Genomic DNA, 26164 nt, shown 5'->3' with positions numbered 1-26164 from the left:
TAGGCCTATATATCATGTGTGTATGAATGTAGTTATGATTTATTATGTATTACTTGTTTATCCCATATAGATATCCCAGTTACTGTTGACAAAACAACAAGCACCTGTAGAGCCGGTGGTGTTCAAATCCAAGGAATGCATGCCACAGTGGCACCACGCCGCCATGGACACACAACTCCTCCAACCATAGAAAGCTACTCCTTTGTCCCATACCATGAATCCAATCTTCTCATCCAAAATGATAAGGTCTTGAAGTATAGAGATGTATGCAGTGGTTATCTGCAGCACACACAGAGAGAAGTCAGAGAAGTTTGTTCAAGCTGGATTGGAGTTGCCCTATGTGAGGCTGGTTCATCTGCCAAACACCAGTGGTGCAAAGAAGGTAGGCTGATGTCATTTGGTTTATTTGTAAATTGAAAACTTTTTTTGTATTAAATAATGCTCCAAGTTTCTTGATGTTATAAATAGCAGTAACTGTTATTTGGTAAATTTATAGTTATACACTGCTGGTTTCCAAATTGATGACATACTTTTGTAAAACTTAATGTGACATATGATAACTACTAAACCAACATAAAGCTGTTTTATCTGATGTTGACATTGAAAACGTTGCATGTTATTTTAGAGTAAATGATGTTGATAATATAAAGTAGCTATTAAGGGATCTAAAATGAGCGTTTATTGCGTTTCGACAGTATTTTTTGTGGGACATGAGAGCACCTCAGACCTATCGAATTGCATTCTGAATACTGAAGCATGTCTTTCTGATATCAAATAATTTTAATTTTTGAAAATCACAATATAATACAAATTTTATGACAAATTATAAAAATTGATATTTTTCAAATTTTGACATATAACAGTCCTCGAAGTAAATTATATAAATCTAATCATATATTCTTAAAGTGTATGTAGCAGGGAGGAAAACCCGACGGTCAATTGAAAATTTTGACCTTTCATATTGAAGATATGGATTTTGTTCCCAAAAAGACCTAATTTTGTTTGGTGTTTTGGGGAAAAAAATCCATATCTTCAATACGAAAGGTCAAAATTTTCAATTGATCGTCGGCTTTTCATCCCACCTACATACACTTTAAGTATAAATCATCAGATTTATAAAGTTTATTTCAAGTACTGTTAAATATCAAAAATATCAATTTTTAATGATTTGCCATAAAATATGTATTAAATTGCTAATTTCAAAAATCAAAATTATTTGATATCAGAATGACATTCTTCAGATTCAAAATGCAATTCGATATGTCTGATGTGCTCTAATGTCCCAAAATAAATACTGTCCAAACGCTCATACCCCAGCCCTTAATGAATTGTATTTGAATAAGATCATTGTAAATTTAAAATATAGTAACATATTTGTATCTTTATAAAAGTTACTAAAATAAAATTAGCATTTAAATTTAAAATTTGCTACCAACAGCTGATATCCATATTAATGATGTAGATTTGGTATCTAATTACAGTATTATTATTACTCTGATAGTTTATACCGATAATATTTATATTGAAGTAGCCATCTGCTGCTTATATGTGATGCGATCAAGCAAAATCAGTCGGAACTGGGAAATCAATTTTAAGATACAGCTAAACAAACGAAATATCTCTTTTTGTTTCCTGTTGTTTTGGAAACTCTTTAATTGCTCATATCTTTGGAACTGGTTGTTCAATTTCAATGGGGTTTTCTGCAAAATGCAGCTTTGTAAATGATTTTTACTATCCTATAAGAAACTAAAAATTTAATATGTCCGGAATGATTTTGCTTGATTGCATCATATATTATTTTCATATTAAAGAGGAAGTTATCTTCTGCTGAAAGAAGATGTTGATGACATAGCTACTACCAAACCGGGCAACCAACTGGTAATATTGGTGTTGGTGAAGCATCTCAGATTAAGTTATGAGGTGTTAATCATTAAGATTATTATTTGTATTTGTAATTTTTATTTTATAGATGTCTGTTGAGACTATCAAACAATACTTAGACAACCCAGAGTGTGGCTATCTACACTTCCTGCACAGCATCAGTGGTCTGGATGCTACCAATGACTTTGGTATACAAGTTGAACAGCTCAAGTCTAACATGGCTGAAGTACTGAGTGAGTTACTGTTATTGTATGTAGGATAACTTCTGTAGGTATCAGTATATTAAAATAAACTCTGATAAATGCCCACTATTTAACCCAGAAAACTACTTCCAGATTTATGGATTCTAATAGTGAACTATAATTTAGCATTAACAACAGATTTCGGGAACTTACTTCGATGTTTGCAAACTGGAACTTCTTGATAATTTCACAAATTAAAATTACCGGGAGACCCGCGCTTCGCACGGGTCCCCGCTAGTTGAGTAAACGGGAGCGGTTAGTAAACGGGAGTGTTTAGTAAACGGGAGTAAACGGTGATGATAATCATGCTGTCTTGGTGTAGATTATTCATCCAGTAATAATCAGATAGCTTCAGATGTTGATGATCATGTTAGCTCCTGTCATGTAAGAAGCTAAACTTTTATTTAAGTGAATATCCAGATTTGTGATAAAAAAAATGTTATTATACTCACTCAATCCCTCAGATTTATTTTGCAAATCTGTCACCCAATGACCCCTTTTTTCACCAGCTTACACCCAATGACCCCCTTTTTTTAATAGAAATTTACACCAAATCTGCAAAAATATTTTTCACAAAACGTTGCCCAGAAAGTTATATTTTACGGTTAATGCCACTGAATTTTAGCGTTCTCAGACATTTTCTTGGAGACCCCCGCTGAATGACCCCCTTTTTGACCATAATCACCTTCGATAGACCCCTAGTGTCATACTCTGGTAGGGACAGGTACGTTACTTTCATATTCGAGTGCATGATGCCTCCCCCCTCCCCGGCGCACCCTCCATCAGACACCCCCGATAACAACTATTATAGTGTCAAAGTGGTCGTGAAATAGCTTCAATTCGGTCTTTATTTTGATTTTTTTTTTTTTTTCAAATAGGGCCTACTCAGGGGCCACATTCCCCTGGGTATTAAGAAGTGTCCGTTTTGTCAAAATGGTGCTTCAATTGAGCCTTTATTTTGATTTTTTTTCAAATACTCAGCCCCCCCCTTGATACCCCCTGCGTATAAAGAAGTGTCCGTTTTGGCTTCTGTTTTTTGGACACCTCATATGGAAACCTTTTTAGTGAAAAGGGCCCTATCAAAATTGGCTTGAACGCACAGGTCACGCGAGATAGTGAACACAGATCGATACTGTCAACGAAGCATTGAAACCTATGATACTATCGCTCGATTTTTTTATTTTGACATACGACTCGTTTATCGCTATTTTAACCACTTTATATTGTGTTTTATTGCAAACAAATACACACCTTTATTCTGTATTACTTATTTTACAATACTGTGGTTACAGAATAATAAAAAAAATAAAAATTTAATTACAATTTGGCCACAAATACGATAGAATCTACACGAACTTTGCGAAGAAGCCTGTCCATGTTATGCACAATGGCTCACTTAACCTCTTCAGCGGGTTGTTTGTTTACTTTCTGATCGATTGGCTTTGCGCATTCAGTGCGTCGAAATGTTTAGGTCTGTGCAAAAGACTAGGATATGACGGCCTGATGACTAGATTTCAGTCAGACTTCGAATTCACGATGTTTTCTTTCTTGAACACACGCGAGTCTTAATCTGAAGCCACCAAAATAAATGTTACATCAATGGAAAGCGGTCACTTTGAAGAAATTTTACTCAAGAGATCCAAGTGATTAGATGGCGCTGTTTATTTTTCTGGTGAATAGAAGCTGACTAGAAGCTCCTGGTTTTTCTTTTTATTTTAAATTTACACTGTAATTTTCGCGATTTTTGACTAAAAATAAAAGGTTTACCCATAGCTACGCGAGTCTAAACAAGTTTCGTGCCTGTTTATTTTTGAAAAAATCAAACGATCACAGTATTTGCTCCATGTAACTAGCAGATCCAGGTTATATCACTACAAATTATGTTTCGGTGGCAAGAGATGTAAAAAAAGACCCGATTTTAGCCCGTGTTTCTATAGCAGTTCAAGCGTGGAATAGCTCGGAAAATCTTAGTTCCCCAAAGGTTTCGATATGGTACACTTTAAAGCAATGACAAAACTAAAATGGTCCCCGAAATGGCTTCAATTAGGCCTAGGCCTTTATTTTGATCAAGTGTTCAATTCTGAGTTGACACCACCACCCTCCTCAGACCATCAGACAACCCTCTGCGGCGTGCGACCTATCTGCGGCGCGCGACCTATAAACCCAGACGCAGTATGCGTGTCAGGGTGCGTGACTCGCCACTAACCGCACAAGCTGCATTTGACGCGCTTTTGGTCATGACCTGAGCCGTAAGGTTATTGACCTCAACGGCCTAGCAACCGACCAATTTTTTTGTTATTTCCATAGTGATTGAATAGTTTTGCAAAATGAGCGTCAGATGGTTTAATGGCAATATGTATCCGATCAATGTACGAATAAATCAGAGCTGAAAGTGAAATCATCTCTGAGTCTATTCGCGAACACGATTTAGCGACTTCCTTTTATTTATATAGATAACCCAAATGTGATAATTCACAAGAAACAGTTTAAACACTGATCAGATAAACATATAAAATTTATTAATTCTTTGGCAAAGTAAGTTTGTTGTATTGTTTTCCAGCTCCTTTGATTCACTCAAATCAATTCTTTACCGCTCACTTTATTGCTCACAAACTTGGCAACAACACCTATATTGTGACATAGGTAATTATGACATGAAACATATTTTTAAAGTTTAACTATCATTGTTTTTACCAACACAGCAAATGACATGCTAATGAAAGCCTTGCTGAAAGGATCTCATCTCAAGAATTGCCTTGATATTGTCTTGGAGAATGCTTTATCACCAAAGCTGAAGATTGTGGAGCTAGGAGCTGCCTCCGGAAGATTGTACACCAAGGTTGTCCCTCTACTCAACTCACAACCTACCACTCAGATGGACTACACAGCTACTGATGTAGATGCTGAGAAATTGTCTGGAGCAGTTGAGAAACTAGAAGCACTCGGAGGAAAGGTAATTATATGAATCACTCTACTTATCAATCAACCAAAATATCAATATCAATCAAGACAACAAAGCCAAAGTTTAACTTAAGATTAATTTTGATTGATTGATTGATTGATTGATTGATTGACTAATCGATCAATTGATTTAAACAACATCATCATAATTTATAGAGTACCTATAGGATGGTTGAGCCATAATGTAATATGTATTAGATATCCACAAATAGTGGTGTGCAAATCAAGTGGCACAAATGCTCCCTAAAAATATGTTAAAATTATATACTGCTGAACCCCACTGCCCAAGAGATTTAACTGGCTAAGCTTTACCTGCTCTGCTTTTGTATGCGGTGTTATTTTTGGTTGATACTAAACTGGTGCTTGGTCTAATCTAATTGACAATACTTATGTGTTTTTTTTATTCAGGTTGCTGAGTGGAACATTTCAACTAGCACTGCCAATGGTCTTGGAAATGCTGACTTAATTGTTGCTGATAGTCTTACTACTCAAACTGCAGATATCCACCCAGCTTTGTCCAACATCACTTCCTCTCTCAAGGATGGTGGCTTCCTCCTACTCCATGAAGTCACAATGGCAATCACAACAGGGTCTTCTCTTAACACCAACAATAATAACAGCAACACAATAAACCATACATCAGCGGATCAAGCACATGCAAACTACCTGACGGAAGGAGAATGGATGAAAGCATTTGAGGAGGTTGATCTAGAGGTTGTAGCCCAAAAAAGTGATGGAATCTTGTCAAGTTTGTTCCTGTGTAGGAAGCGCCCTTCACCGACATCTGCTCAATACATATTGGTTGGAGATAGGAGCCTACAATGGGTGGAGGAGATTAAGGAAGCTTTGGTAGAAGATGAGGCCAGTCCATCTGAAGAGAAGATTTGGTTGGTAGCCGATGGTGATCAGTATAATGGAGTTGTTGGCTTTGTGAATTGTCTGAAACAGGAGCCTGGTGGTAACAGAATCAGGTAATAATTTTTTACAGTTTTTCATTCAAATGGCAATGACAGCACATCAATGGCAGCACATCTCTTAGGAAAGTTATCAAGAAATTCAAATATTACAATGGTGGTTTTGTGGTCTTTTAGCTAAGGTTCATGAATGCAGCCACAAAATGATGGAACTCATCGGTTTGTCAAATTTGGACATATCACAAGAAAATCAAGGCCTGTAGTATTTGAATTCCTCAGAATCTATGCAGCATGAACAATTAAAGCTCTTTATTTTCCATATTCCATGCTACTTTGCATTTTGGAAAAATGTTAGGTCTTGACCAAACTGTCCTTGCTATTTTGAAAAAGAGAAAAATGCCATTCTGTAGATGGAAAGGTAAAGCATACGTAAGATGTACTTTGTATTGTAGAGAAACAAATTTCTCAATGGATATTTTATCTCATGAATTGATAATAAACATCTTGATAATAAGTGTTTCTTGTGATTTTATTTTCATAGATGCATCTTCAACACCAGTCTGGATGGGTCATCGTCACTACCAGATATCTCTCCTGGTAGCCAGGTGATGAAACACCTGCAAACACAGGACCTACTGATGAACATCTATAGAGATGGACAGTGGGGAAGCTTTAGGCATTCCTTCTTGCAGATAGGTAGGTGCACCTTAGAATAATTATGTAAAATTAGAATTACTAGACCTACTGGCTAATATCACAACAAGTTAGGTACAGTCTAGAAGGGCATATCTGGTCGGTCTCCTTCTTGATCATAGCTTTCACTAATAAAAGAACTATTAAAAACATTAACATTCAATATCACAAATTGTTTTAACAGATCCAGAGAAATCTTTGGTGCAAACAACACATGCATATGCAAATGTCTTGACACGTGGCGACCTTTCAACTCTGAGCTGGATTGCTTCACCTTTGACCTACTTGACACCAAATGCATTGAACCCTGACCAAACGTTATGTACTGTATACCATGCATCTCTCAATTTCCGAGACATCATGTTGGCTACAGGAAAACTGCCACCAGATGCTCTGCCTGGTAAGAAATATTGTTATAAAGGGATATTCCAGTTGAAATCCATACACCCCCTATGGAAGACATGAACACAGGGGGTGTAGATTTCAAATGTAGTCACCCATTCATGTAACCCCATTTGAAAGTAATGCTCCCTGTGTGGAAGATTAAGGGTATGTCTTCCAAAGGGGTGTATGGATTTCAATTGGAATAACCCAATAGAGGATAAAAGAAGTGACAGTAGGTGCGGATCATAGCAAGGGTAAAACACAGTGGTGTAAAAGAAGGATATTCTAGACATTTCAATATTCTAGACATTTTAATATTCTGGGTAAAACAACTTGATTGTATCTTTTCATTGCAGCTGAACTAGCTCAACAGGACAACATCCTTGGCCTGGAATTCTCAGGTCGAAATAAAGATGGTCGTCGCATCATGGGACTTGTCCATAGCAACAGCTTAGCAACCACAGTCACAGCATACAAGCATCTCTTATTTGATGTTCCTGATCATTGGTCTTTGGAGGAAGCAGCAACTGTGCCAGTAGTGTATTCAACAGCATACTATGCTCTGGTTGTGAGGGGTCAACTGAGGAAGGGGGAGACGGTACTAATTCACTCTGGTTCAGGGGGTGTTGGACAGGCTGCTATTGCTATTGCCCTCAGTTACGGTTGTAGGGTGTACACCACTGTAGGTAAGAATAATAATTAATATTTGTGTTTTTTACATACCTGCACAAACATTAGAAATGGTGATGAAAATGATTTCATCAACTTTTTTGTCATCAACCCTAATGGAAAGATATGGTATAGTTTGATCAGCTCATAATAGGCGGAAATGTTAGGCTTTTACCACTACGCCGAAAAGGAGACCCACGTTAAGAGTGCTATTTAGGTGACCTGTCTGGTCTATATTTTGTGTGTTAAAGAAAGTAGACAAAGTACAGGACTTGAATTGATATTTTGATATTAATCCGCAGTTAGAAGGCCTGCCGATTACGAGCTGATCAAAGTATAGTGATCTTCTTTTTAAACATGATTAAACATGTTAATACACACCATGAAAGCAGTCAATCATTGTCACTGCAGAATTGCAAGGTAAAGTTTTCTCTTCCAAAATGGGATAAAAATCATCCCTATCTCCAAGAGACAACTTGTACTTTTCCTTGCTTTTATCATCGTACTCTGGTTAATTATACATTCTCATTTTTCTTTTATTAGGTACTCCTGAGAAGCGCAGCTTTCTGAAGCACAAGTTTCCTCAACTAACAGACGACTGCTTTGCCAATTCCAGAGATCTCAGCTTTGAACCACAGATACTCAAATCTACCAATGGGAAAGGTAAAAATCATCAAGATAGACATGATAGAGAAGAGATGTTCAGGAGGGGATAACGAGGCTTTGGAAACCATGTTTTGAATATGAAATTCTGTTTGTGTTAGACTTCCAAGAATGACTAGTTATAAACTGAGCCAGTCTTGATCTAGACACCAAAATAGGTATTCTGTGTTGTTCTGAATAATATCTGTACAGTTGTGATGAAATCCATCTTGGATAGTTAATAAAATACATGCTGCTTGCTACTTCTTTCTTATACCTATCATTGGGCGTCACCATTAAGGAGGATGTGCTAGTTCAGTACAATGCCCATATCAAGACATACAGAGATGATACTATAAAATTAGACTGATTGTATTTTGTATACATAGCCCCTATACTAACATGCAACTTCTTCAAATCAAACTCGGAAATACAAGATTCTTTTGTTGATTTTCTTGCTATTCAGGCGTGGACATTGTTCTCAATTCTCTGGCTGCAGAGAAACTGGAAGCAAGTCTTAGGGTACTTGCTGTACATGGAAGATTTCTGGAGATTGGAAAGTATGATCTGTCACAAAATACTGCACTTGGTGAGTAGTAAGAAAAATATATTGTAAAAATGGTTTCAATTAAGTGACATACCTTTGCTCCAATGAAGAGCCATGTTTAGACGGGCATGAACCTCCAATAATATGTAGAAATGAAATTCTAAGTCACTCTAAGTTTTGTCCATATGGTAGTTTTGCTATACTTTGATTCACCCCAAGTTCGGTAGTGACATCAATTGCTTTTTCACGGTTGCCTTGCAAGCATGCTGACAACCGCCCTTATACTTGTATGTGTAGGCTCTGTGAGATTAACTTTACGCGCACAATTTGCAACCAGCGAAATATGCACCTTTTTTTTTTACGTCACTACCAAACTTGGGATAAATCAAGCTATTGTAGAAAACCCTGAACCACCCTGAAGTGACTAGCATGTGCTTTGGGTGTAAAAATATGAATTGACTAATCACTATTCACAATCACAGAGTGAACTTCTGAATGAAACCTTCAAACCTGTTTTGCATAGCACAAACCTCCAAGTGCCCTCTAAGGGTGCCGGGTGCTTGCAGTTCAACAATAGCCCCTAAATATCTTGGGGTGTTAGGTGGGTTAAGCTCAAAGTGTTTTTGTTGTTTAACCAGCAAAATACTCAAGTCAAGCTTAAAAGCTTATATAAGCATGCTGGTCTGTATAAAGATAAAACTAGAAAGAAACAGAATGAAGAAAAGATCAAGGAAAGGAATCCCAACAAATTGATTGTACAATTTTGCTCTTTGCCCTTGGCTCAAGAATTTGGAATTCTTATTCCATGCCCTGATACAAACGCTTTCTCTGTAGTGTGAAACATCCGAGTGTTTGCATCCTGTGTAGACACAACTAATATTAAACTTTAGAACCATATGAAATAAGGCAATAACTATGTTTTTGCCTTCATCGCAGGTATGGCCCTGTTCTTACGTAACACCTCATTCCACGGTGTTCATCTTGACCGTTTGATGGATGCAGACAATCCTGATTGGCCAACTGTGGCCAAACTATTGCAAGATGGAATAGCCAGTGGTGTGGTCACTCCACTCAAGACAACAGTATTTGAAAGAGAAGAAGTAGAATCAGCTTTCAGATTTATGGCACAGGGAAAACACATAGGAAAAGTCCTCATCAAGGTAATTCACTCCTTTTCATTATTCTGAAGTGGTTTTTTTTCAAATTGGTAATTGCTTATACCATTTTAGCAGTCAAGTTAGCTCAATTGTTAAGGCGTTCGACTATGGTGCGAGAGGTTGCGGGTTCGAACCCTGGCAGTGCCTAGTATGCTCTCGTGGAAAAATTGAGTTAGCTTGAAATTCCCCTGGACTTACCGCTAATTGTCTTGTTGTAACCCTGTACGAAACTCGGAGAGCTGAGCTGATCCTGGTTGCGATGGTTATTTGTGGAATGTCTAGGGCGTGCGCTCTTGTAGCAGCAAAGTCCCTGATTTGTTGTTAAATGGTTTATGGAATGATGTGGGGCCGTAGTGGTCAGCGACAACCTGTAAAGTGTGCTGAGGCTTGTGGATCAACGCTCTAGGCGTTGTGCCTGTGCGTGCGCACTATAAATCACTGCGCTCTTTTTTTTGTCCTATTATTCCAAAGATTCATTTTTTCTGAAAATCAAAGTGTTTCATTTTCTGAGAGCAAGATATTAATATTCTAACTAATTGGAACTGCACATTTAAACTTTGTATGCATTTGTTCTATATGAAATCTTCAAAACCTTTATTTAATTTGTTGATGTTTATTATGAAATAGGGTTTGTAATTCAGAAGTTTGTAATGATATAATGATGACCCTTCAGAATTATGTGTTTCTTACCTCTTTTTTGAGAAAACAATATTAGATTCCATCAAAACCTAGCATCTTTTAATGGAACCAGACTGTCATTTTCAAGAGATGAGTCTGCACTAGCATGACTAGTTACTAAGTGTAACATTTTGATATACATCTTTGGGTATCTTCCTATGCATATTATGTAGGTTAGAGAAGAGGAGCCTGAAACAGTGACAATTCCTTCAAAGCGCCAGGTATTGGCAGTTGCAAGAAATACCTGTCATCCCGATAGAGTATACATCATTACAGGAGGTCTGGGAGGATTTGGATTGGAACTTGCTAATTGGCTTGTGGAAAGAGGTAAAAATATACTACTTTTTTCTAATATCAATTCACTTGGCTCATCCAATCAATGCAGTTCTTTCTTTTGTTTGCATCAAAGACAGATCAGTCAAAAGGTGAACTGATTTGTCTTATGGGATCAGTAAAGAGTTTAAAATGGCATCACTGGGTGGAATTTAGAGCTTAAGATTAGGTTATCCCAGGACCTCGCTTTCGCTAAATAATATGGTCAAATCCGAGGCTGCTGGGATATGTGGTTTGAAGTATACATCGCCAGTTGGAAAGGATAGCTTACTTGAATATGATATCTTAGCATTATGTAAGATCTTACTCCCCTTACGTTTTTGACAATGTGATTATAAGGAATTATTGGTGCACCCCAGTTTGTTGGTAAAGCAGAAGCTACTAGTGACTGAGATTTGTCTGGTTATGCTGCCAGTCAAAGAACTGTTGCAAAATGCACAAGAACTCATAAGATTTGTACTAATAAAGATCATTCCAATGTTGAATACTTATAGCTGCATAGAATTTTAATCTTTGATGGTTTACAAGCATAATTTTAATTCTTCATTTGGTAAAAGTAATTAACCCCAGACAAAATAATGAAATTGGAAGCAATGATTTGCGTCTTTGTCAGACGTTCAACAGACATATATGATTTATTTGCAATAAGTATGTAACACAAATATATAGCATGCATATAAGGAATCAGCACCCAAAACCTGGACTTATTAGCAAAACGATATTTAGATTTACAAAGGACCCTGATGACCTATCAAAAGTCACCACCCCAGTGACCTACACAGTAAGGGCTTATAAATATCTTAAAATAAACAAGAATATTTTAGAGGACCTAGATGAAACCTATCTTAAGTCACAACCCTCGTGACCCCTACAGAGGGAGCTGAATAATATCTTGTTAATATAAAATATAAATATAAAATAAGGAATATTTAATATAGCACCACAGATGACCTATCTGAAATCACATCCCCAGTGAACTACAAAAGGGGGAGATTATAAATATCCAAACAAAGAGCACAGCCAGTAATATAAAATGATATGGGCTGAAACCTTTAACAATATTTGTGCATGCAAAATATATAATATATATTCCTGTAAGATGGTTTCCAGGAATCGTACATTCATATATATAGGGAAATCCCTGACAGGTTAAATTGGATACTTGATCCATACTAAAATGTCTACATACTTTAATTTGTGTGCATTTCTTATCCATACTTAAATAGATATATGTTTCAAATTAGAAAATCTCTGCCAAAGAAGTTAATGGATCATGCAAGAACTGAATGAGAAATAAACTTCCCAATCCCCCCAGATTTTTAAACATATTCTATTTATTTTTTAATTTTCATCAATTAAGCCTGGGGGATATGGGAAGCTCTCTGGATGTTCTTTTGCCTGATATATAGGAGACCAAACGGTGACTGTGAGTGTAATCTCCTACCCATAGTGGTTTTGTCAATATTACGCATATCTGGATGAACTATATCTGTGGGTAATGACACGTTAACTCTGCTCTACAAATTTTGTGTGCCACTTGTTTATATTTCTGGTACATCTAAGCCCCGCACCATGTTTGTTATCATCAAACGCGAAGAGTGCCATGCTATAAAAGTGTACAGTGAACTAGGATAACATGCCTATTCTATAATATAATTGGTCAACATACTTCTTGAATCAACGTGATAACTAGGCGGCTGCGCAACCTCACGAAAAAACTTGAACACAATTTTTTGATTTTGAATTTTGTTGAACAAGAAAATTTTTGAGGGCATAGTACTTGGCCCCTGCCTAGGCTATCCCATGCCAACCTGGAGTTGATTCCTTCCTTAGTACAAACAAACTTAATCGATCAAATCCCACATGTTAGACCGGCTTTCAATAAATATTTATTAAATAAAATACAATAGGGCAATTCATGGTTCTGAACAAGATGATCGTTTAAAACAATACAAAACAAAACAAAAACAAACATTCATGCTTCTGAAGCAGCAACTTGGCACATTCCTTGCTTATTAACTTATACCAATCTGACAATTGAATTCGTAAGTGTTCTTGTACTTAGCCTTAAATTTACATCTCCTTAATCCACTATATAAGTCATGTGCACATATTCAGTGTGCATTCCAAATGTTATGCATACTTTCATTAAACAATTTTGAGTACCTAACAACTGAAAGTATAATTGATGACGCTGTACACGTGTACATACCTGTCAAATGTTCAGAATGTCAGAAGATTGATTGCAGCAACTGCAGGACTTTGGGAACAGAGGTCTATTTGTCAGATGACATTCAAAAACCAAATAGACTGTCCCTTGTGAATGCTCATCATGCAACATCTTGGATTGGACAGGCAGAGTTGAAACAACACTCTTAAAATCACAATACCAGGTCAGTCATATTACTTATGACCCACAAGACAACGACGACGTACAATTGTACGTGATTTGTGATTCTTACCAGATTGTACACCATTTTATGTTTTTTAAAGCACTTGACATGATTCTTCCATTTTACGTAGTTTGTAGGTAAAGCAACGTGCAGCATTCAGTGTTAATTCAAAATGTGCAAATATAAGTCATTGATTGCTGCAATGTAGCTGCTACGTGGCTCCATGTCTAACTGAAGTAAACCCATTATCATGCTTATAGGTAAATGCTTGATGAAGAGATCACCGTCAAATATTATTGTGGTCATAAACAAATCTCCAGTCTCACGACAAGCAAGTTGAAGCAACACGTCTTCCCTCCTGTTACCTGATATAATCTGCAATGAAGAAAACAGAAAAAGGGAAGCAAATTGTGCAAGCAAAGGCTTTTGCATATATACAAGCCTGATTATTAATAAAACTACCTTACTATATACTAAGGAGTTAAAAATTGAATTGATCTTGAACATGATTATTTTTCCATTTATTGTGTTTATTTATTTACCTCTTTTATTTTACTTTTCAACTTTTTAAATATGCCAGAAGGTCCAAGTGGAAAGGCAGTGTGCTCTGTTCCCACTATCTAGGCGAGCTTCACAAAGATGCTGCCAAGTAGAGTAAAACCAAATCTAGTAAAAACTATATGCCGAGTTAATTTGGGCAAGTAAAAGGAATCGTACCAAGATCTACCAAACTTGTTTGGTTGTTTTACATCAGATGACTCTACAATTTTGCTTTCCTGATGATACATCTTCTATGAATTCCTTAAATGCCAACACCTATGCATATGTCAGAAAACCCATAAAACGCGATCTTCCAATTGTTAAATTATAGGGCTGCTATTCACTGTTAATATTTTCTGTAATTTACATACGAAGGACTCTTAACTTTGACCTTCACCGATTGCCTTGAATGACCAAAATCCAACAACCTTTGCATATGTCAGAAGAACGACCACCAAAATTGTTATATTATAATGCTGGCCTTCGATGTTAGTATTTTATGCCAGAAAGGAAATCTGTTCACATATCCTAACCCTTACCGATTGCTTTAAACAATTTTCCAGGAATTTTCATGAAAATCCAACCAAAATTTGACTTCCAGTAATTCAAGCTTTTCCAAGAGCCACTAACATTCTTTAATCAGACTAAATGATTCACGAATATCCCACTTGTAATATCAGGATATCATATACCGCGCATCACTAATGCACCGCAAGCGATGTTACTATATTGCATATCGCCCGACACTTGTTTACGATCTCTTGGCCATATCTTGGCTAGATTTTATCTTATTTTATTATTATTTTCAACTTCGGATGGGAATACAAACTGCTTGTAAATTTTCCCGACACTAACTACGAAAATACGCAACGCCCCAAAAGCGCTGCCTGTGAATGACTCCTGTCCCACGATTGGACAAAGCAGGGGCATTATGCAAAGCAGGAGTCACAGCACATCTCGCATGGCTCCGCCTCGTTACCTTTTCAGGACTGAAACCCTGGGATTATTTTATAATCCCTGCAATGCCCTGGAATTTATTGCAGCAACACCAATACAGTTTGTTTTTAAACCCATATCCCATGGTTGCTGTTTCTGATCCATGTGTTTTTAACCAGGCATTGATCTTTCCCGTCCATGGATTCGATAAAATCAAGCATGTCGAATTCTGCAACCTATACCACGCGCCTATTTCATCCTGCAGAAGTCCGATGTTTTGCTATCAATTAAGTTGATACATTATGTGAACGATGCAAATTATATGTGAAAACCCATAATTAAACTAAATAATAAACATTTTAATCATAACTGCTCCTTATTGGCACTCAAATTTCGTTTCCGACACAACTTAATATCGCAATTTCAACAATGTAAATATCTTTGTTTATGTGATACATGTTCGAATGACGCCATTCCATTAATAAATAACTTATGTAATTTCTCGTAAATGGGTTGATCAATAATCTGTTGATAGCACGCCACAGAAATTGGCTATTTGCAAAATCCCCAGGACTGATTGACGGTAAACAATTTACGCAATCATCAAGACCGCCATTTAGTATTGCCAAACCCATGATTTGGTAGCCCAATTGGGCTAATTTCGATTTTATTTATTTATTTATTTTTTTATGCGACTTTTGACAATTTCTAAGCCTCAAAAAACCAATGATTAAGGAATTTTTTTTTTACTTTTTAACATTTGGCTCCCATAAAGTTAAACCAATTAAAACATTTTTGGAGACTTTTTGATTATTTGGCCAGCAATTCAAGCAGAAATTATTTGGCAACCTGGTTTTATGCGTTCTGCTTGTGTGAATATCACAGTTTGAAAAACTTAAAACCGTGTCGAGTGAAATTATAAAATAAATCGCACGCGACCCAATGTTATTTATACTTCCAATGCCCATTTTTACAAACGTGTTCTACCTTTAGGCTTTAGGCCTAGGCCTGCTACTAAAACCGGGAATGATTATAAAAGCAAATTTCTCACCGAATCAACTCATCATCTTGACTACTCTCAACATCTCTGCCGGATAATGCCCGACGCTGGGTGACCCGTTCACGTAAAATTGTCACATTCTGCATTTAAAATACCAGCAACTTCGCCTCTCTATCACTCGGGTTAGTTTTGTCCAACTATTTGTATTATTTTATAAAATATTTCAGAGAATCCCAGACAATGTCACAATTTCCACTTGCCGCAGTACCATCACTATGATAATATTGACGACTTTACTTGATTGCTGTAGCTAGTTGTTTCGATGCGTAAATTCAACAACGATTTTCCGTTCATGTAAAAAAGACTTTGGAATCGTAAGGGAACCAAACTGGAATTATATCATTAGCCTATGATCGCACTTGTACTTTCATAACTGATGAATTATCAGCTATGCACCTGGCGAGATGCTCTCGGTGATAGCGCAAATAGGCATAAAATTCGATCCAGCTGGTGGTATAGGCTCCTTTTCTCCCAATGTTCCACTCAAAGTTCTTGAAATTCCAAACCGCCGCACATATTTTGTTGTATTTTTCCGAAGAAAACCATCAATGAAAACATGGTCCACGCCACGAAATATTGTTGTAAATACACTTCCAAATTAATATATAAAGCTACTGGGATTACTACTTATGAACGATGGTTAAATTGTAAAATATGCAAACTAAAAAACTTCCGAAAGAAAATTTTTTAAACACAACCTAGTCTTGTTGAATCTGACAAAATAATGACGAAACAAGAAATGATCGGAATGCAAAACATTGCCTGTGTACCACGTGACTTGGCAACAGTACACAAATTCACACAATAGGCCTTACCAACGGGCCGGACCACAGCATTTATTCTGCAGGGGTTAAATTGGTTTTCAATTGATGGGATTGAAAACGTTATAGTATGAAAGACACATTGCAATAATCTGACAATATCAGTTTTTTTTCATATTCACAAGAAAGCTTTATTGTATAAAATATTGACTGATAAGAAATACTGTTTTTTTTTTTTTTTTTTTCCAAGAAATTAGTGCTAACCTCCAGGTCAGGGGTCAAATCTGGTTACCAGGCACATTGCATCGCTAGGTGGCAGAGTCAGGGAGTAGATGTCATGGTATCCAAGAGAGATGTTTGCCAGGAGGATGAGGCTAGGAAGCTGGTAGAAGAGGCTTTGGAGAAAGGACCAGTTGGGGGAGTGTTCAACCTTGCAATGGTAAGAAATAATACATAAATATATGTCATACACAGGGCAAATTAGAAAGGGTAATATTGCTGAGTTGTCCTGCTGACTCGATCTGGCTGATATATCTGGAGGCAGTCACACCGAAACTCTGTAGTCTCTTCCACTGTCACCACTCAACTCAGAGTAAACTAGTCTGTGTTTCAATATTGAGTCCTTTGATTGTATTGATCCTCTGTTTATGTATATCATCGTTGCCTAGTAATATCTAACATAAGACCTCAACATTGAGTGTGTACGTTTTTTGTTTGTTTACCGTTGTTATCCTTTGTTTTTTTGTTGGAAACATTTTACATTTTGTGAACAAAGTTGGATTTTCAATGCAAGTCTAATACAATACAAGCTTTTTTCTCACAAAATTTAATAATCTTTATTATGTTTGTAATTGTTTTGTTTTGTTTACTTGCATGGATAGCTGGTATGTTTTGCAATCAAAATATGTTGATATTTTCCATGAAAACAAGTATAATATTGGGGGAAATGCATGTTTTTATCAACTTATTTTGTGATTTTATTATTAATTATTTTATTATTCAACTTTTCTATTTGTACGCCTGCATGTACTGTATAACTGATTTATATTTCCTGAACACTAGTCCTATGAACTTAGTTAGTTACTTGCTTCTTAATTTTGTCAGATGTTCACAATTTGCTTTGTAAAACTAGTTGGATTAATATAATTATTTCATTCAACATGTTTATTATACAAATTTGTTTTTATTTGTATTCGATACATACTAAAATTTGCAGATATTTTAACACTAATTTGGTGATTTTTGGTATATTGGTCTAATGGAAGATGCACTTTATAGGCTTTGTCAGTTTATTTGTTATTATATAGACTCTTCTTTTTAACTGGTTAAGATTTCAGCATTGGTTGCACAGTGGGCCTATATAGGTAACTTGTCAGTAACAAATTGAAAGTGTCGTCAAATATTGAACCAATTTGACAGTGCTTCTGTAATGATATCTTGTTGCAGGAACCAAAAAATTCAAGCTTGATTTTAAAGTTGACTATAATTCCCAGGGATGCAAGTTTTCCTTCTTTTGCAGGAATTCCTGCTTTCATGAAGTTCAAATTCACGCACTTTTCTTTATTTTCAGCCCATTTTGGAGGCTTTAGCCCAGATTCAGAGGATGTTTAAAGGCATTCCCATAACCCAATGGGGTTTCTGACCTTGGTATGTCTGGCTTTTGTACACATGTGCACAGTTGACCATACCTTGCATTGGGATTGTGTGCAAATATCTGGTGTTTTCATCCTTTTATTTAACATTCAAAACATTGAGACTTATGAATAAAATTAATGCAGTGGGACAATATGAACGTTTCCTGTAAGAAATTCAAATATAAGTTAAAAGTCTCATCTATTAGCTCGTTGGCTGCAGTTTTAAAATTGCCATTTTGTGTGTGTGGCAATGGGGACTTTGCCTTTAAAATTGGGTTTTATTCATCAAATTTCCCAATCATAGTGCATTGTAGGAATGCCTTTAAGCCTCCTCTGGCCCAGATTCATACACTTTTCAGACTTTTTCCTTCAGGTCAACATGCATCCCTGAATTCCTTGCATCATTTTGTTACAAAAGTTGTGCTCTTGCTCCAAATTATGGAATTATCCTAGCACCTGTACATACATACCCTCATTACAGAAAAAGGCACTTAATTAACATGCTTAAAACAACAGGAGATCCCGGAATTTCGGAAATGTGGCAAAAAAAAAAACAATTCCGGAAATGTAAAAAAAAAAAAAAATATTATTTTTTTGTACATTTCGGGATTGGATGATATAATTTGTCATAAAAAGAGGCAAAATTTGGAAATTTGGCGAGGTGCTCACCTTTGGCTCTCATGTTTTTCAGGGAGTGGATCGTTACCTCACTTACACCTCTGATATATGTAGTAGGAATATACTGGATGAGTTTTCTTCATGCTGTCTTCTGAAGAGTGAAGATAGCAATATCAGTAAGTCTAATAATAAATATTCACACAAGGTATTACTCATATTTTATTTACAGGTTTTGAAAGATGGTTTCTTTGACAACCAAACACCTGAGCTCTTCCAAGCTGTGTGCGCACCCAAACGAGATGGCACTCTCTATCTGGACCAAATCACCAGACAACTCTGCGGTCAGGAACTGGAGTGGTTTGTCATGTTTTCATCAGTCAGCTGTGGGCGTGGCAATGCAGGACAGACTAACTATGGATTTGCTAATTCTACTATGGAAAGAATCTGTGAGAAGAGAAGACATGATGGACTTTCAGGTATGTAGGGGCTTTAGTCTGTTTTCTCATGTGAGTGCAACAAAAACATACCTGTAAAGGAATACTGTAATACAGTATAGCAGGGTGTTTTAACATTATAACTTTTTCTCAATAACTGTTCTGAGCAGTTTATGGTTTCTTTTATTCGTGAACATTCCCTACGTTAATACACTATTATGTTATGATATTTTGACTATCTAACAGATGCATATAAGTATAAGTAACAATTTTGTTGCAAATTGTATATTATCCAATTGCATAATTTTAGCATTAAGGGGGTACTACACCCCTGCCCAATTTTGTGCCTATTTTTGCATTTTTCAAAAATTATAGCGCATTGGTGACAAGTAAGATATGTATATTATAGGGCAAGGACTACAACTACTGCACTGGAAATTTTATTTCAGCACAGACAACAGTTGTGGAGTTACAGTCAAAAATGAGGGAAACCAATATTTGATCAATAAATCATTAACTACTTAGTAGTAGTAGTTGTAGTCCTTGCCCCTATAATATACATATCTTACTTGTCACCAATGCGCTATAAATTTTTGAGAAAAATGAAAAAATAGGCACAAAATTGGACAGGGTTGTAGTACCCCTTAAAATCAGAATCCTGTTGGGAAAATTACAAAAAAAGTTATCTATTATGATAAATATCTGGTTAAATATCATATTTTCCTTGTAATGTTAATTTTCCTTACTTATCTCTTAATTATTGCAGGTGTTGCAGTTCAGTGGGGTGTTATTGGTGATGTCGGTGTTGCCATGGAAACTATGGGTAGCCATGATGTTGTAGTCATTGGTTGTGTTGCTCAACGTATGACATCTTGTCTTTCAGTCCTTGATGCATTCCTCTCCCAACCCAATGCTGTTGTCTCTAGTTTTGTCCCTGCTGAGAAGACTTCATCTTCCTCAGATCAAGGATCCAAAGTAGGACTTGTTGAGTCTGTCGCACATATTCTAGGAGTCACTGATGCAAGTTCTTTGAGTCGTGACGCAACTCTCGGTGATTTAGGACTGGACTCATTGATGGGAGTTGAAGTCAAACAAACATTGGAAAGAGACTATAACATCACAATGAACATGAGAGAAATCTGACAGCTTACCATGAGCAAACTAGATGAACTGTCATCAGCGGATGGTGCTGGGTCAACTCCAGAACAGAGCGCAGATGAACAAGGGGTAAAGGAAGAATCAACCAATGCTATTCCAATGGCTAATGTCTCCATGGTGATACCACACAATGATACCAATGTCCTTATCAAGCTTAACAGTGCAACCCATGGCAATCATGTGTACTTTATGCATCCAATAGAGGGAACTATCACTCCATTCGAAGCATTATCCTCCCAAATCCATGCCCCTTGCTTTGCACTGCAGTGCAGCCATCTTGTCCCAACTAACACAATTCAAGAAATGGCAGCCTACTATCTCGAGACTATCCTAGCAACCAAACCGAGTGGACCAATCAAACTTGTCGGCTATTCTTTCGGTGCTTGTTTAGCATTTGAAATGGCATTGCAGCTCCAGAAAAACAGCCAAGCATCAATCAGAGCGGAGCCTCTGATTCTCATCGATGGATCTCCCGACTTTGTTACCATACAAACTACACAGTATATCAACCAGATTGCACAGCAGAAGAATAAAGCTGGTGGAGAGATTGGTGTTGATGTAGCATGTGAAGTTGGAGCATTATGTGCATTTGTTGAGCAGCTTGTTTCTACTAACATGCAAGAGGTGAGTATGTTAACACACTGTATTTAATGTTTTGATTGTAACAATTTGAAAGTGCCATTCAGTAATTTGCCCAAGCAGAACACGTACCCTAAAATCCATCACAGTTTGGATTTCTGCAATTTTGGAACAAACATATGTGTGCTAAGAAACAGCAAAACACTCTAATAGATATAAAGACAACCCCTGTTTTTAGCATGAAGTTAAATTTATTACAATTTATTCTTTCCCTCAAGGAAAACAACAGGATTTGAGCCTGGGACCTGTTTGTATCTAGCAAGCACTCTAACCAACTGAGCTATAAAGGAAGCAAATTGCATCAAAGCAATATTATGCTATATTCTCCTGGTTCCCTAGTGACAATCATTAATGAGAAAGTAAATTCTGAATCAATTCCAATCTGCCAATGAAGCTTAACATACCATCCATAATGTCAATGTTATTTGTTATGTGATATCTTACTAGGCCCTACATCCTAAGAAAGAAGTAGCATACTAACCACAGAATTATTATTTTTAATCCATTTCAGCTGATGCAAGATCTTGGCAATTACAAGGACCAATCAGAGAGGATCTCCCATGCCATCAGCATAATTCAGCAAACATCTTCAGACCACACCCTGGAAGATTTGACGTATTCAGCCAAGTCCCTGATATCAAGAATCAAAGCATCCTATAGTTACCAGGTGGAGTCCAAGTTACAGGGTGATGTGACATTCTTGAAAGCTAGTCATGTATCCAGTGTGATGAAAGCCAATCAGTTAGAAGAATACTATGGACTCAAACAGGTAACTAATGTGTTTCATACTATACAAATATTGACTGATATGAGGTATGGTTTTAACATTATAGGCCAAAGGTGATCTCAAAACCGTGTTATGACCCCGGGCACAGCATGGATTTGAGATCACCGAGGGCAGTACCATGAGGTGAAAATGCAAATGATGTCAAGCCCTATAGGGGTGGACTTCATATGTTTGAATCTTACATGATACTATGTTTATATATTTTAACCATGATCTGAATAAAGCAGTCAATATTTGTTTTATATACCAAATAATATAGATTTTTGTCATCTGATTGGTTAAAAGGCCTATTTTATTGCTCAAAGACCATTGTTAAATTTACAAAGAAAGTTTCATGACTTACCAATATTCCTCAGGTTTTTTTGTTATGAAAATCGGTTGTCAACCAATCGCGTCACCACAAATGGCTGGCAGCATATCAACGCCGCATGCATAATGTGCACTATGCCATCGCTCACGTGTGGGACGTAACCGGTCCATAGTTTGTTTCCATGACCAGTCCATAGTTCATTTTGATGAAATTCTCTCAAATACAGGGCATTGTTAAAACAATACCCCCAGTTTTAACCAATCAGATGACAGGATCTATGAGGTATATAAAGGTTGTTAGACTCTGGATGTATCACGCAGGGTTGGCAATTTCCCGGGAGATACTAGTATTTACCAATGTTTACTGGGAAATATCTGGCAGTACCATGAGGTGAAAATGCAAGTGATGTCAAGCCCTAGAGGGGTGACTTCATATGTTTGAATCTTACATGATACCATGTTTATGTATATAAACACAGCCAAAAAAGAAAGTCTCCAGTAGTTCCATCCCCATTTAATCAGAGTCTGATGAGTTTATGGCAAAATAATTTATATAATAGTTTTCTATACACTTTCCTTCAAAGGTTGATACCAAATTTGATATCAAAAGTTTAATCATCGTGAGCATAGAAACCGTTGTTTGGAAATTAGCGCAATTTTAAAAATGACATAGGGAATTGTATCACGTAGCAGAGCTAAGCGTGAGTGCCAAGAATTACGTCGCCTGAATAGGCCGGCAGGTTAAAGGTTTACCCATGCATGTCAAAATGCAAATCAAATACCCGCTCTTTCAATTGTGCGCAGGCAAGTGTGCAATGATTCCTGTACGGGTTGCTTCAGACCACATAATAAGCTGATACCATGCATTGGATTTTGCGTGGTCAATTCGTAATTTGTCATTTTTAAAATTGCATGAATTTCCAAACAACGGCTCCTATGCTCATGATGAATAAAACTTTTTGGCTGTGTTTATCATCTTGTACATAGTGTGTGGTTTGAAATCAAAATGTTAAGGATTATAAGTTCAAAATTGCCAGATGCTTTTTTTTTTCAAATTCTGAAGCAAACACAATACATCTTATGAGTTGAGTGACACTTTGATGCATTTATGAGTTTAACTACATTTGGCAAACATTTTAGACATTTTGGCCAATTTCCTCTCACATAACTTTGGCTGCTTGGCATAGGCCTAGAATGATGTGTCTTACATTATGTATTTTCAACTGAAATATCTGCTTAAGGTGTGGGTGAGAAGGATGATTGAAGTATTCATAGTTTTACTTGGGTTTGGATCTCATCTTCTGGGTCTAGATGCAACACATGGTTAAACTACTTCGCATATTCTGTGGCAGATTTTAATCCTGGGAGGAGATGGGGAGAATTTTATTATTATCAATTTTAGTCCAACACAGAAATTTTCTGCTGTATTATGCTTACTTTGTTTACTTTTTTGTTGTTGATAGATTTGTAGTGGTACAGTTGCTACGACGACTATCACAGGAGACCATACCACCATTTTGAAAGATGAGGGACTTCAGACAGTGGCAGGCATCATCAATGGATAAAGGCCGATGACAGAAACTGTATGTTTACAGACAGCCGTTCTTAAAAGTGATTTAACAATATTTGAAAGAAAATGGTAACAACTTTGTGCATGTTAGAATAAACTTGTCATGTTACAATTCTGTAGGTCTTGAGGTTTGTAGATTAGGCTCACCAATACCAGAATAATTGTTGACATTTCAAAAACCACAAGACCCACAGAGTTAAGAGAGTGCAACATGTGAATTTCATAGAATCTCTTCAAACAGATCTATGTTATATTACTTTTCAAAATGATATTGTGAATTTGAAAGAGACACTGCCAACTGCCGTACCAAAAACCAATATTTGAGAGTAATAGATTCCATATCAATTCTATATCAACTTGAAGCTTCGGGCATTAATCTTGTCCATTTAAATAGGGAACATAAAAACCAACTGCATAATTGAACTGCTGCCTACAAAATATGTAGCACAGAGTTATTTTGATAATTACACCTGTAAGAATATACAGGTATTTCCATAAGAAAAGGAATGGTTGAATAACCCAATCCTGCGCCCAGAATTGTATATATATTATATTGTGTTGAAAGGCCTAGTGATTTTGCCACTTTTGAACAAAAATGTAGGCCTACCTGGATGTGAAGCATGACATTCCTCGGGTAGCTGTACATCAGAGAGTCAAACAGTAGATGATGTGATTAACCCCATGGACACTATAGTTAGAGGCAAGCGTGCCCATGGGATTAAACAAAACAAAATGAAATGTATAATGTGTCTATATAATAATAAAATTTGTCAATTTTCTACTGAAATTTCAAAACTTGCTAAGTTGGCAATGCTGTTGAAAGTTAGAATCCTGAACTTATTGACCTATATTAATCTAGTTTACTTGGTTTATATCCTATAAACTGATGAAGACATACTTTAAAGATATAGTGTTTTATTTTTTCCATTTTAGTTATGAGAAATTTCTTAAGTTGTATGTGTTGTACGAAATATTATTATTTAATCAAGAAAAGCTTGAACATGTACAATGATATTTGAAAGTACTATGTATGTTAAATACAAATTACTTCTGGTGAACCAGGGCTGCAGGGTGGCCTAGGCTGCTGAACTGGTATCATTTTCTTTAACATGTTTGTGCATAACTATTATTTTCTACCCTAATTCCAATGTTTGCCCAACATTTTTATACTGCAGCCCTGATTAAGAGCATATACTATTTACTATTTAGTAAACTACAATATTTGATTTCAATTAAGTATTTATATTTTCAAACTATATAATTAATATATCTTTTTAGTTTTTGCTATCTACCTGTGATCATAGATTGCAGACATGGACCAAGATGCCACAATGTACTCGCATGTCTTAGAATTCATTGGCTAGTTTCCTAATATTTAACTCTTAAAAAATGTTCATTGAGCATTTGCAATGCTCTTTCATTCATCATTTGCAACATGTAAATAAACTTCTGAAAAATGTTTAACGTTTTATGAAGTAAAATCTCTTATAATATTTGATTTCAATTTCGTATTATCAAACAACATAATTGTTATAATCGTTTTGTATTTTTTTGCATTTTTGCTACCTGCACGTACATATTGCTTATAAAAGTTGTAATCTGTCTGAGAAATAAAGATATGACGTGTGATAATAGATTGCAGACTTTGCCCAAACATCACACTGTATAGATTTTATAATCACACTAATCTGTATATCCCAGAATTACAGAGTTCTTGTGGCTAGTTTCTTAAGTTTGAACTCTCAAATTTTCATTAAACATTTGTGATGTTCTTTCATTTATCATTCCAAAATGCAATCTGCTGTTTAAATACATAGATATAATGCCTAGGGTATGACATATTCTATGATGTAGTAAAAGTAAAATAAGTACCTCAAAAATTGAGGTATGCTTGTTATGTGTGTGTTGTGGGAACATTGATAAATTGTGTAACATCCTTGTAGCCCCACAAAAAATTGTAAAATATAAAAGTAAGGAATAAAGCTAAATATTAATATATGATAAAAATGAAAAGTTAAAATTTAATTGTTAAACCCAGATTGCTGTCCAAATAGTGAACCAAATGATATTAAATTTGGGAAAAGTTTGGCAGCTCTGGGAAGGAAAGCAAGCGATTGTACAAAACCATTAACTATAAAACTATTCTGTTCGTGTTAGCGAATTTTCACAGATTTGTAGAATAAGCTTGATTAACTGAGAGGCTGATTGCAATACTTAAATATTC

At 36.2% G+C, this 26164-nt stretch overlaps 1 protein-coding gene across 1 annotated transcript in view; it reads left to right on the top strand.

The window, feature by feature from the left end:
• LOC140149929 (fatty acid synthase-like) overlaps positions 1 to 25947 on the top strand; it is a 48846-nt gene extending 22899 nt beyond the window's left edge. Inside the window, 17 exon segments of the mRNA XM_072171946.1 lie at positions 71 to 263; positions 265 to 382; positions 1970 to 2114; positions 4826 to 5076; positions 5493 to 6055; positions 6540 to 6694; positions 6876 to 7091; positions 7432 to 7761; positions 8288 to 8407; positions 8853 to 8975; positions 9870 to 10093; positions 10942 to 11096; positions 17035 to 17230; positions 19273 to 19519; positions 20244 to 21259; positions 21786 to 22043; positions 23834 to 25947. Of these exon segments, the coding sequence (XP_072028047.1) occupies positions 71 to 263; positions 265 to 382; positions 1970 to 2114; positions 4826 to 5076; positions 5493 to 6055; positions 6540 to 6694; positions 6876 to 7091; positions 7432 to 7761; positions 8288 to 8407; positions 8853 to 8975; positions 9870 to 10093; positions 10942 to 11096; positions 17035 to 17230; positions 19273 to 19519; positions 20244 to 21259; positions 21786 to 22043; positions 23834 to 23935 (4412 nt within the window). The 3' untranslated portion in view covers positions 23936 to 25947.
• Positions 25948 to 26164: the final 217 nt, after the last annotated feature.

This window comes from Amphiura filiformis, chromosome 1 (assembly GCF_039555335.1).
Source record: "Amphiura filiformis chromosome 1, Afil_fr2py, whole genome shotgun sequence".
In the NCBI taxonomy this organism is placed as follows: domain Eukaryota; kingdom Metazoa; phylum Echinodermata; class Ophiuroidea; order Amphilepidida; family Amphiuridae; genus Amphiura; species Amphiura filiformis.
The sequence above is the reverse complement of the archived record's forward strand: the minus strand, read 5'-3'. Positions and strand labels throughout refer to the sequence as shown.